General features: G+C 34.1%; 1 protein-coding gene across 6 annotated transcripts in view; it reads left to right on the forward strand.

The window, feature by feature from the left end:
- Positions 1-13,355, forward strand: part of MSR1 (macrophage scavenger receptor 1) — a 251,146-nt gene that overhangs the window by 46,783 nt on the left and 191,008 nt on the right. The window contains exon 9 of one of the 6 annotated variants that reach the window (XM_081045696.1): positions 12,455-12,643. The exons of 3 other annotated variants lie outside the window; for them this stretch is intronic. In XM_081045696.1, the coding sequence (XP_080901822.1) occupies positions 12,455-12,643 (189 nt within the window). Of the gene's footprint in view, positions 1-5,183; positions 7,429-12,454; positions 12,644-13,355 lie in introns of those variants that run through there. 2 more of the 6 variants (XM_081045701.1, XM_081045699.1) reach the window with 2 other exon arrangements.

Consider the following 13,355-nt stretch of genomic DNA (forward strand, 5'->3'; position numbering starts at 1 on the left):
ACTCCACAGTATATTAAATAAGATTTGTTCATTTTGTTCCAATTAAAGCACAATCCGAGTATAGGTTCACACCTATCACTTGCCCCGCTCAACCTTGCTTCTCTGGAAATGACTGCCCTACAATGTGAATCTAAAGACCAATTTCCCTAGAAAGGCACAGTTACTTGTGTACACATCAAGTAACCGAGAAATATCTCCCACTGTGGCTTAACCTACAGACTCTTGGCCTTTTCCTGAGGTGTTACCGTTATTCCCACTTCCTGTTTTCTTACTCACATCTGGCTTGATCCACTGCAGAGTAAAATACCTAATCCCAGCAACCTTTCAGATGCTCATTACAAGGAACTACGTAAAGGAATCTGAATGTGAATTCTATAGTATAGCAAAATGAAAAAATACCCTTCTTCCAAATGGTATTTTGTGTAATTCTGAATTTTCATTTCCTAGAAATGCTGAAAGGTAAATTCTCTTAACTGAATAAAAATATCCAGTTTCTGTGCACAGTACTTTTACAAAAACTCCACATGGCTTACAGCATAATTCATTTATCCTCTATAAAATGACAATCTGTTCTATTCCAAAACATTTTCCACCCCAAACTCTTTCCTGGATATTCTCATTCAGTCCTGTTACTTCACCTACTATATCACCTAAACCTAGAAACACTGTTACTATATCAAAAGAAAATGTAAGATATTGACCAGAGAGAGAGGAGTCAAATGAATAATTTTTATTAGTGTAATTAGTATAATTTTAATTAGTCTCAATAATTTTTATTGAGACAGCTAGTGGTTCCTTAATAAGTACTTTTTTAAATAAGAATCTTCTAAGCCTTTAAAATAGGTATTTCAGTGACAAAGTGATTATTTTTGTTAAATAATCAATGTGTTCAAGTCACAGCATAGCAGATATGGTTGCTTAACTTTCATTTATAATTTAAAGAAGAAGTTTTTAATTTCAAGTTTAAACCCACTGAGGTGGTCTATATCTCATTTCATTTGAAAATAATCAAAAACACAAAACAAAGTGAAAAAAGGAAAAGGGAAGTATATTAGTCTGCTATAGTTGTCAAAACAGAAGAACACAGACTTGGTAGATTAAACAACAGAAATTTATTTTCTCACAACTCTAGAGGCTGGAATTTCAAGATCAAGGTGGTGTTAGGACGACAGTACTATGGGATTGGGACCCTACCCTATGACCTCATTTAACCTTAATTATCTCCATGGAGGCTCTATATCTAAATATAGTCATATTAGGGGTTAGGACTTCAAAACTTGAATTTAGAGAGTGCAATAACAGGAAGATATTGAGAATTGATCTCAGTGTCTGTGGGCAGTCTCATGTCTGAATATTTGTAATACAAGGCAAGAACTGAAACAGTTCTAGTAGAGCCTAAATTGTGTCATAAATACATTTGAGACACTGATGTTTCTATAGTTATGAGAACAAATTCACTTTTATTTGTTTCTTGCCAATATTGTGTTTTCACATTTCAGTGAAAAGAACATTTCAGTGATGTTCTTTTACATTTTATGGTGTTTCATGAAATAATAAAAATTGCCAGGATAATGCAGTTTAAGTAGACAGCAACCAGTGATGATGAGAGTGATGACAGAAGAACCTGGGAAATCACTTTGAATGTTTTTTTGTCAAATAGTCAAATCTATATATTTGTAAGAATTTTTTAAAGTAAAAAGTAACACTAATTAGCTTGATCAAGAAACAGAATCTATTGATTCACATAATTAAGAATTCCAAGAGATAGAGTTTGCTTCAGGCATGGCAGGATCCAGGAGTTCAAATTAAGTCATTTGGATTCAGTCTCTGTCTCTGTCTGTCTTTATATATGTTCTATTCATTTTCAAGTCGGCTTTTGCTATGCTTCATTATCTCCATAACTAGCCATGTCTGAGAAAGAATGCCATCTTCTTTCCTTCAAAAAAAACTTCTTGTCTCTGCTTGGATCCTGATTGTTTCCTTGAATAACAACTGTAGTGTGTAAAGAGTGGGGCACACTCATTGCCCTACCAGATGAAATAAATACTAAGTGATAGGTTAGACAGGCTCCCCCTTCCGAATTTCAGAGGTCAGGCTAAAGGGCCCTAAAAAAAAGGCTCTGAAAACTGTTAACCTCGTTGTGTTGTCTAATCATATTTAGTAATACTCTTGCTAATTGCTATTAGAAAGCAATGTATTGGGTAGATTCTTCCATGATGTGAAAGTTAGTCCTAAGTACCCACACTATGTTTGTATTGTTTAGCAGCTGTTCTAAGGTTGTGGAGAGCAGCTAATGACCTTTAAGGCTTTTTTCATATATGGATGGCTGGAATTAGCATATAGAAATTCTGATTTCAAAGGTTTGGTTGTGGTCACATATATGTGATTTCCAAAATCTCTCGTTGGGATTCTGAAGTACAAAGTAGTTGAGACACTCTGCTTTAATATGATACTTTTGTGCTGCCATCACCCATCCCCAAAATCCAGAAATCTGAATAAAAAAAATTAATACTAACAATAATACCTGCAATATAAAAAGTGACCCCTCGGTGCCAGGTACTCTGCAAAGCACTTTGTATACCTCCTTTATCTAAGCTTCACAAGGAAAGTATCACAACTGTTTTTCCCATGAGGATTTAGACAGTGGAGAATCACACAGCCCCTAGTATATATGTAGTGGGTCTCAGTTTGAATCTGGGTGTATCTAATTTTAAATTCTGTCACTTAGGTGCACCTTAACCTGACTTTCCCTCTCAAACCTCTTCAAAGTACTTTTATGAACTAAAGTAATTCTCACAAAAATCCTTTAAGGGAATTACAAAAAAAATGTCATAACAAATTAGAAATCGAAGTGAAAACAGGCAAAATAGCACTTAAAAGTCATATAGGAAGTTGGTAGCATAGCCAGGAGTGGGGCCCTGGTCTCCTGATTTCTAATCTGGAGAAACATTGTGTTTCCTGATACAGATCCTGCTCCTTCTCTGGTGAATCCTGCTCCTTCCAATACTTTATTGGAAATAAAGTATTTAGTTAGCACCTCAACCTCACTAAGAACCCACATGTTGAGATATACCATATTTTACAGGTCCCCCTCCCCCCGTTTTTTGTTTTTTTGTTTTTTTTGGTGTTTTAGTTATTACTCATATAAAATAGGCCATCCATATTTTCTTTCTCATTTCTAACTCTATTTACTTTGATTACATGAAAATAGTGAAGAATTAAGCTAAGTCAGTAAATGGAGGCAATGTTTCCTGGAGCAGGAAAACAACTTCTTTGCTGGATTTTTGAGGCATCAAGTGATCTGTCCTCAAATACCTATGGGCACAGCTGTTAGACACAAATTATGGCTTCCCCTGGCGAGTGCAGAGGTAATGAAGACCAGACACGCTATTGTTTTCTACCAGTTCCAATAAGTCAGTCTGATAACAGCTTGCAGGGTTCTGAGCGGCTATGAGCATAAACAAAATATAGCACATAGTGCCAAGGAGAATGTATATTGTCTTTCAATTTATTTCCCAATACAATTCAAGGTGCAAACCCTCAGTTATTTGGGAAAATTATTTTCTCTTCATAAAACGTCAGAAAATCTGTACTGAGTTGTCAGCTCTGCCAATAACTGGATAAATTAAATTTTAGTGGGCCAAATTTGGGACATTTTTTTCTACAACATCCACAGCTCAAATCCCGTATAGTCTATGATTTCACAGATTTCTAGAATAACTTTCAGAATAAAGTATAATTAATAATTCTATCACGACCATTTATATAGTACTTTATAGTTTAAAATACATTTTTTTCACATATTGTCATATTTGAAATCTCACTCCGAGGAAGTAGGTATTATGTTTATTTTACAAATGCTTAAATGAAGGCTGAAAGAGGTTAGATCACTTTTTAATATCTCAATAGCTTATAAAGAGGGACATGAGAAGTTTTATGAGGTCGGGCTCAGGCCTACATTTTCAGAAATGAGAAAAATGTAATTTTTGCTATTTTATGATGTGTTTTCTAAATTAGCTTTGCTTAATATCTTAATGGGTGACTTAATTATTTATCTTATTAAAATCTTAATGGATATTAAAACTAGGGTTTTAAGTGAAGAGCCTACAAATATGTAAATAAAATTTCCCTTTATAGATTTTTAAATGTTCTCCTAAGTAACTCTAGAAACTAAGACTCACTTAGAAATGAAATATTAAATAATAAGATTGCTCTACAATTATCACAGATATCCCAATATATGAATACTTTCCCTTGAAGAAGACAATATGCTTTTTAAAATGCAAGCATTTTAATTTTATTGGCAATTTGAAAATCCAGTGATAGAAGTGGCATTATTATACTATGAGTACTATGAATAGTTCATGACACTCCGAAGAGAACTTAAACTAACAACCATATTATGTTTGTCTTGTCTCGCTCAACTTTTCAGTTTTGTTTGTTTTTCTCACATAAACTTATTCTTAACCATCAAATCCCTGTGGAGATCTGTACAACTAAAGGGGTGTTCTTTAAAACATCAAGTTTTTCTTTCATCTTAAATATTAACCTCTTTTTAAAGCAAAATTTTAAAGTCCTGTCTCATGGTTCAATTCAAAAACTGATTCTATTCAAAATACTGGAAATATAGCCTTCTACTATTTTTAACTTTCATACATTGAAGTAATTTACTCTTACTCATAATTAAGTGAGATTTACTCAGTAACTTCTGAGTTTAGTACAATTAATCTGAAGCAACAAATTCTCAATCTTTATTTTATTTCTTCAGCAGTTGAACTATGGGTGTTCGGTATAATCATGGTTGACTTTGCTAACTGATTTCTAATATAACCAAAATATCTACATCCAACTGTTCTGCAGTCCTCAAATATTGGGGGTCAGTTTGTTCTTTAACATTGAAATAAAATTGTTTGAGCACCAATCTCTTGTTCGAAGGAAATTCCAGTGATTCCTGTCTAAAATAGTTTGATGAAAATATAGAAAAATCTTATTCCTTTGTGTCTCCTCATCCCTGCTACCTCTGTGATAGTGGGTTTAATAGTATTTCTCAAAATGCATGTCTACCTAAAACCTCAGAATGTGACCTTATTTGGAAGTAGGGTCTTTACAGGTGTAATTAAGCTAAGGTGCGGTCATACTGTGTTCAGGGGGACTCTATATCTAATGACTGACATTTTTATAAGAGTAGGACATACAGAGACACAGTGAAGACTATCTGAAGACAGAGGCAGAAATTGGAGTGATACAACTACAAGCTGAGAAGCCACTAGAAGCTAGGAAATGTCAAGAAAAGATTTCTTCTGAGCCTTCAAAGGGAGCATCGCCCTGCCAACATTTTGATTTCCAACTTCTGGCCTCCAGAACTGTGAGAGAATAAATTTCTGTTGTTTGAAGCCATACAACTGTGATCATTTGTTACAATAGCCTTAGGAAACCAATATACCTAGGCATCGTGGGTGCTACTTTCTCTCCACACACTCACTCCAACAATGGGCACCCATTTCTTCCTTCATTTGAGGAAGTACCCTAGCTCCACCTGGGGATCTAAGAGAATTTTACTGACAGTTCAAGTCTAAGAGGAAAATATAAGCACTAGCATTTACAACGTAAAGTTAAACCTTAGACTTCATTGTCTTCAAATTCCCCAGCTACGGTAGCTTAGACACCAAATTTTCTTCACTGGCCAGTTTCCTCAGTCTCTCCCTGCCATCAAAATACTTTTGCATATTCCCTCTCCACTGAAATCCCCTCCCTTTATTTTCTCCTCTTATTTTATCTATTGATTTCCATAATACTTCTCTCTTTTGACTTCCAGAGTAACAGATTGAAAGTATTTTACATTATTTTTTCAGAGAAATTGAAACTCCCAGGGAAGCCAAAAAAATGTATACATAATTTAAGAGATGTTATCTTTGTATTACTTTTCAAAGTTGACTTACGGTAGCAATGTGTAGTATGACAATCACTCAAAAGATGGTGTTAATCAAATGAATGCTAGCGTCACCATGCGACAGGCAGGAAAGTCGAAGAAAATGGCAGAAGCACGGTTGTCGTTTGAGAAGCACAAGACCACCGAGACATGAGTGCTTACCTCGATGAGAATTTGCCAGGACAATGGATAAGACAAAGAGGTGCAGATGAGTTTCCCCATGTTCTCCTGACTTAACACCCTTTGACTTCTACCTATGGGGATCTTAAAAGATGTGGTATACTGTAGAAAACTGGCTACACTGGCGGGAAGAAAGTGAAACGGCATGCACAGTGATACAAGTGGACACTTTGATCAATGTTGCTCAAGCAGTAGTTAGCTGTAATCAGAAGTGTCTGGACACTGATGGTAACCACTTTGAGCGCCTCTTGTAATTGCAGAAGTCAAATGTATTCATCCTTTGTTATCAGTATGCATAGGGTATTATAATTTTAATAGTTTTTTTCGTTTTTTAAAATGTGTATACATTTGTTTGGCACCTTCTGTATTTCTCCAAACATCTGATGTCTGTGTCACAGCTTTCATAGCTAAATACCTCATTAAGATAATTATCTTAAATAACAAAATCAATTCCCTTTACAAAAGACTTTAACATATTGAAGGATTTCCAGGTCAGCCTGCAACTAGATTTTTTAAAAATTTCTTTGTTACATTTGGAACTCAAATATAATAATTACCATTGTAATATGTTTAATCCTAAATACTAATTCCAATAAATGATACCAAAAAAATGACCATATGGTAAACAATATGATAATTGAAGTGAAATTATACTCCTTAAAAGTAATTTTTAACCTCAGTTCCTCACTGAAGCAACAGTAATAGACACAGGCTAAAAAGCCCTCAGATTCATATATTTGCCGACTTGTCTTCTCAAATTAGAATGTGGCCTGTCTAAAGAGTTTAGCAAATTCATAATATCCTTTTCCTAACTTTTAAGGAAAGATGCATATGTGGCACTTTTGTAATCTACTTAGGACTCATGTATGATTCCATCAACATGTCTGTGAATGTGTTGACTTCTTTAGATAAAATATATTTCAAATATGAAGGAAAGAAGGAAAAACATTTATAACATATAGCTAATAAATGGTCATGTACACACCATCTGGATTTTAGAGATGTTGAAATTTTACCGTATTAACTATAGGTATTTGTTTTTTAATATATATAATTTTAACTAATGCAGTTGAAGCTCTATTTATGCCTGCCTCACTTGCTTTTCCAGGATAAATCATTATCTTGGAATTTATATGCTTCTCCATTCATGTTTTTATACAGTTACTACATATATATCCATGCATAAACAATAGATGATTTTTTTTTGTATTATTTTGCATAAATGGAACTATCTCTCATTCTGTGCTTGTCCTTTCTCCTCAATTTTATGAATTTCAGCCTTGAGTCATAGACACATTACAACAGTAAAGGCATTAGTGAATATCCAGCGACTACTTATTTTATTAAATTAATCTTAGTTTTTAAAATAATATAATTATATAAAATTAGAAAAATATTACATATTCAATTTCTGTCCTATATACAGAATTACTGTTAATATGCTTGGATACTTCCTTCTAGTCTTTTTATATGTCAATTTATTTTACATAATTGAAATACAATTTTTAATCTTAATAAAGTCACTTGATAGCATGTTATCATTCTTTTCCCCCATTTCTATATGATCCCTGTGATAGTTATGCTTAATGCTTCTAAAATTATCATCTAATGTATACACTATAATTTAACTCTCTTTATTCTGAGATATTTAATATCTCTCTGTTTTACTTCCTCTTTTAAAACTATGTCTGCAATAAACAAAGCAAAAATAACTTGTTAACTTTTATTATATTTGATCTTGTTAACTTTTATTATATTTGGTGTTATTTCCTCAGATTAAATTACAAAACCTTTTGTAAAATATATGCTGTATTACATATTTTTATTTTGGTATCTATGGTCATATAAATATGAATGAGCAATTAGTATAATAAATATTTTATATGATGTTTTTATTTTACATACAGACTTTAAAAAATATATAGAAATTATCAGTGCTACACTCTTCCCTCTACAACTAGGAAGTAAGAATAATAAGATTGCCTTTAGAAAGTTAAATTACAATGAATCAGAGCAGAGATATGTCAAATCACGTAACCTGATTGAATGTATTAACATTATATAAAGAAAAATGTGTTAACCAAAGAGCTTGTTGGCCAGTCCCAGAGGCAAAATCTCCCTGCTATGTCTCATTGTAAATTAATAAATTAATTAAATGAATAATTCACTTATTGTGATTTGACTTCCTATGAAGATTACCCATGGGGAGAAAATGGCCTTGTCAAGCAGATACAAATATTCCAGTTTCTGAGGCAATTACATTTCTCCTCGTAAATTGAATTGACATTTAGTCACAAGATTCTGTTAAACATTAGTCTGCCACTAAGAGATAAATCTTCCAAACCTACAAAATCAGGTTTTGGAATATGTAAGGCTTCTGATCAGCCCTTCCCACCAGACCCTCCTGCCTTGGGGGATACTCAGTAGACAGCCATGTAGTTTTTCTCCGTAATAAAATTCACGTTTATCTCAGTCAAATTGATCTTTTCCTTCACGATTTCCCTTATTGCTTCTACATGCAGAAACTACATTTCCTCTAGAGACTTATGAAATACTGAATTCTATTTCTTCTACTGTTCGATATTTTAAGCATTTACCCATTTAAATCACTTAGGTTGTGCAATTTGCGTATCAAGAAGAGCTCATCATTCATTCATTCATTCATTCAAACCATAACTCTTTATCAGTTGACTACTAAGTGAAAATCTACACTTTTTCAGGTGCTGAAAAGATAACTGTAAGGATCTCAGTCTAGTAGAGAAAATAAAATAGTTGACAGTGCTTTAATAGGTTAGTAATGCTATGGGTGTTGGAAGACAAAAACCTATCCAAAGCCCAGGGACTGAGGGTGGAAAACGGAAGGTATGTGTGTGTGGGATAGGAAGGTGTTGGGAGAAGTGGGGGCTTAAGGGAATATTCCAGACAGGGCCAAAGCTCCAAAAATAAAGAATAGTAAGGCTTATTTGGGCAGTGTGAGTAATAATATTACTGAAATAAAAAGAGCAGGAGTGCAGAGGCCGAATGGTTCTCAAAGGGTTAGACTGGAGAAAAGCAGAGATAAGTTATAATCTTATTTATTTCAGGGATGATTTGGTAGGAGGATCCCGACTGAAATCCTCTATTATTCTAGTCTATAGTGTTTTCAACTACAACAGGGGTTGGCATGCTTTTTCTGTAAATGGCCCAGTAGTAAATATTTTTGGTTTGCATGCCAGAAGGTGTCTACCACAACTATTCAACTCTGCTGTTTTAGCTTGAAAGGGGTGGCTAGACAATATGCAAACAAATGGGTGTGGCTACATTACCATAACACTTTATTTCCATAACAGACAGTAGGCTGGAATTGGCCTGTGAGTCATATTTTGCTTATCACTGGTGGAGAAAATTTCTTCAAAATAGTAGATAATCATATTTAGAAATAACAAACGTCAAATAAACTTACATCTAAAATCATAGGGTAGGTTTTGTCTATATACTATTTTGTTAAGAGATCCTCTTTGAGGAGGATAGCATTCAACATGGAATTAGTAATATATGCATATATTATATGTATATCCAAGGGCCATATAATAAGGAACATCCTTGTTATTTCTAAATAAATATCACTATAGCTATCTTGTTTCTCCTTCTAAATGGTAAGATGTTTGGATATACACACACACACACACACACACGCACACTAATTCCATACATATTTATACAATATATATTTATAAAATACATATATTTTAATAAGGTGATTAATATCACAGATAATATATTCATTCCAATACTTTCATAACAAAATAAAAACCTCAAAATTTCTAAAACTTTTAAAAATAAAAGCCTTATATTTGTACACCATTTTGAAGAATGCACTATTTCTGCCAATTTTCATAATGACCTCAAAAATACATGAACCTTGAAGGCAGGACATGCATTTTATTCAAATTATTCCCAGGAAAATGCCTCTCACAGAGAAGTTGTGTTAAGATGCATTTAACTAAGAGCAAATATAATTTTCTTTCTCTTTTTAAGAGTTTAAAATTTGGTCATAGAGAGGTTAAATGTTTTAATAAGGTCTCATAAACAATGTCAGAGAAGGAACTAAAATCCAGATTAACTCCTGTAATTTTAATTTCAGTTATACTCTACTGCCACAGATATGAAAAAGAACACAGGGCTAACCATATATTAATAGTATAATTAATACTGACTAAATACACCAAGATTATTAAAATGTCTTTTATGGGATGGATTTACTGTCTTTGCTCAAAAGTCCCCTTTGAATAAGAAACTGCCTCTGGACTCCTACTCCACAAATACCATGTTAATGCAAGTGACCCTGTCTTTGGCCCAAGCAGGTAAGTCCACACAGATGGTGGGCATCTAGCCCAAACCAAGCCGTAGAAGGACTTCACTGGTATTTTAGAACTGTCACTGAGAAAGAGACTGCAAAATATAACTCAGGAGTTATTAACAGATGTGTTCTATCAAGTGGACTGGGAAAAAGAAATATCCAGCTTGCAACAAAAGAAAAGAATGAAGCAATTTACAGAGAGACCATTGGACAAAACTTGGAGAGAAAGTCCTGAGCCGATTCCAGTTGGTTCAGCTGTTCTAGATGTCTAAATATAATCTTATCCCCTGGGATCCATAGAGAATCCTGTGGTCCTTAGCATACATTATCATCTCCTATTACAACGTAATAACTAATACAAAGAGTCATTCAGTGAGCACATAGTCAATGCTTATCAGTGTTTATCTGATTTGAATCTGGAAACAGTCTACATTAATAAAGTTAAGAGGACAATTGAGACAACTACCCATAAAAAAATACATAAAAATTACTCTCTTCTGAAATCGTTAGGCACAAGGCAAATATTCCCCAAAGGAGAAAAATCTGTCTGATTCAATATGTTAGCTTGATACCAAAGAAACCCTAGGCATTGTTTATATCCATATAATGTGCTGACTAAATTCAGAGAAAATTCTGGCCTTCAGACTTATAGAGAAAGTGCCATGACTGAGGCTGTTCAAAATGACAAAACGGACTTTTTTCCATCATCAAAAAGGTGTAGTTGACCCAGCTTGTTGGCCTCTTTTCCCTATATTAGTTCAGAGATGGTCAAGAAACAACAAAGTGTGGTCACGTGCCAGGAATTGATTTATAATTGGAAAATATTTAATTGACAAATAGGTATAGACACGCTTAAACATATTTAGCCCTAAAAAAATCAATGGTGGGGCTTACTCTACTTTAAGATTGCACAAGGGTAGGGGATTTGGAAGAAATCTGCAGCCGTTTTTGGTTATTTACAACAAATGAGGCTAAAGGATTGTATAAAAGCATTAGCAGAGATTTCTGATTAACATGCCTGTTCTTTTAAATATTCAATATGATCTTCTAGGTTAGTAATCTTCAAAGTATCCCTGAAAAAACAGCACAAACATCACTTGGGAACTTGTTAAAGGCACAAACTCAAGACCTAGTGAATCAGAAATTCTTAGTATGGGCAGCAATGTGTGATTCTAATGCATCGTGCTATAAATTGACTTGTGTTTGTCTATTCCTTCTTCCCCACACCAGATTTATATGTTGAAGCCCCAAATCCCAATGTGAAAATATTTGGAGGTGGGATCTTTAGGAGATAAGTAAGTTTGGAAGAAGTTGTGAGGATAAGGTCTTCACGATGGGATTAGCACCCTGAAGGCATCAGAGAGCTTGTTCTCTCTCTCCTTCCAAAAATTGTCTGCTTTTTATCTCATTCAAAAAAGGAAAGATATTTGGGGACAAAATCCAGGGGCTGTATAATAAGGGACATCCTTGCTATTTCTAAATAAATGTTGTCGCTATAGTTATCTTGCATCTCCTGCTGAAAGATAGGATGTTTGGTCATCTATTTTTGAGTTCATGATATTATAAAATGTCTTCTCCACCTCCTATGTCATTGAAACTCACTGGATCTTGAGTTCCAGTTTGTGTGTCAGTGTCAAGAAAATAATGAATCATTTTGTTATAAAATTTTCTAAATATTATAAAAAATCTATATAACATTGAAAAAACTCATAAATGTTGGATTTTAAAGTCATTGGAATAGAATCCCTGAAGTGTTCTCATGTATGTAATTTATATAAACGTTAAAACAGGTTTTACTCTTCTGCTTTGACTAATGCAATGTTTGCAATTAAACTCTTTGCCAATAGGTGGTGCTAGAAAGTTTAAAATTTATTACAATAGTTGAACTTCCTGAAAAAAAAACGTGCTCAAATCTTTTTTAAAAAAATCATGAAACCACACACACACACACACACACACACACACACACACACACCACAATTAACCCCTGCTTGTTTCTGTTACAGCTCCATCTAAGACAGTTCGACTTGTTGGTGGTAGTGGCCCTCACGAGGGGAGAGTGGAGATTTTCCATGATGGCCAGTGGGGTACAGTTTGTGATGACCACTGGGAATTGCGTGGTGGACTGGTCATCTGTAGGAGTTTGGGATTCCAAGGTGTTCAAAATGTGCATAAAGGAGCTAATTTTGGACAAGGTAATTTTTTAAGATGTTATTTATTTACTTTTTATGTCAGTTTATTTTAATGAAGCATAGGCATTCTCTAATAGGTAGAATCAAGTAGAGACGGGAACATATAGGATGGAAAGAAAAAAATCTATGTAGGATTTTTTTCAATTGCCGTTCCTATAAAGTAGAAAGGAAAAGAAAGGGATATTAAAAACAAGTGACATATGCTCTTAGACAACTTTTAATGTTTAAATTTCTTTTTTTTTAAATTATTTATTTATTTATTTATTTATTTATTTATTTATTAGTTTCAGGTGTACAAGACAAGGTAATACTTAGACGTTCATCATTTATATCCCTCACACTGTGAACCCCCCTCCCCCCATCCACTATCCCTCCGACCTCACACTGAACCATCACATTATATATATAAAATTATAGTTGGCATTCATTAACGTTTAGCTTCTGGTGTACAATGCCATGATCAGGTAAAATTTCATTTATATTCAATTGGCTCGTTGGAGAGTACTGACACAGAGGAAAATAGAGTGGTAAAGCAGGACCAGTGAGTTACTGACAAAGCATGACATCCTGGGAAGCTCAGTTTACATCGCTGGGTTTTGTGGGCCTCTGAGCAACTCTGGGTGCTCACTCGTATTCTCTCCTCAGTGGAACTGGAGAGAGGAGAGAGCCAGGTTATTTGTATTTACTTCCTAGTCATGTCCTTCAGGATTGAGGT

This window comes from Rhinolophus hipposideros (genome assembly GCF_964194185.1).
Source record: "Rhinolophus hipposideros genome assembly, chromosome: 4".
In the NCBI taxonomy this organism is placed as follows: Eukaryota; Metazoa; Chordata; class Mammalia; order Chiroptera; family Rhinolophidae; genus Rhinolophus; species Rhinolophus hipposideros.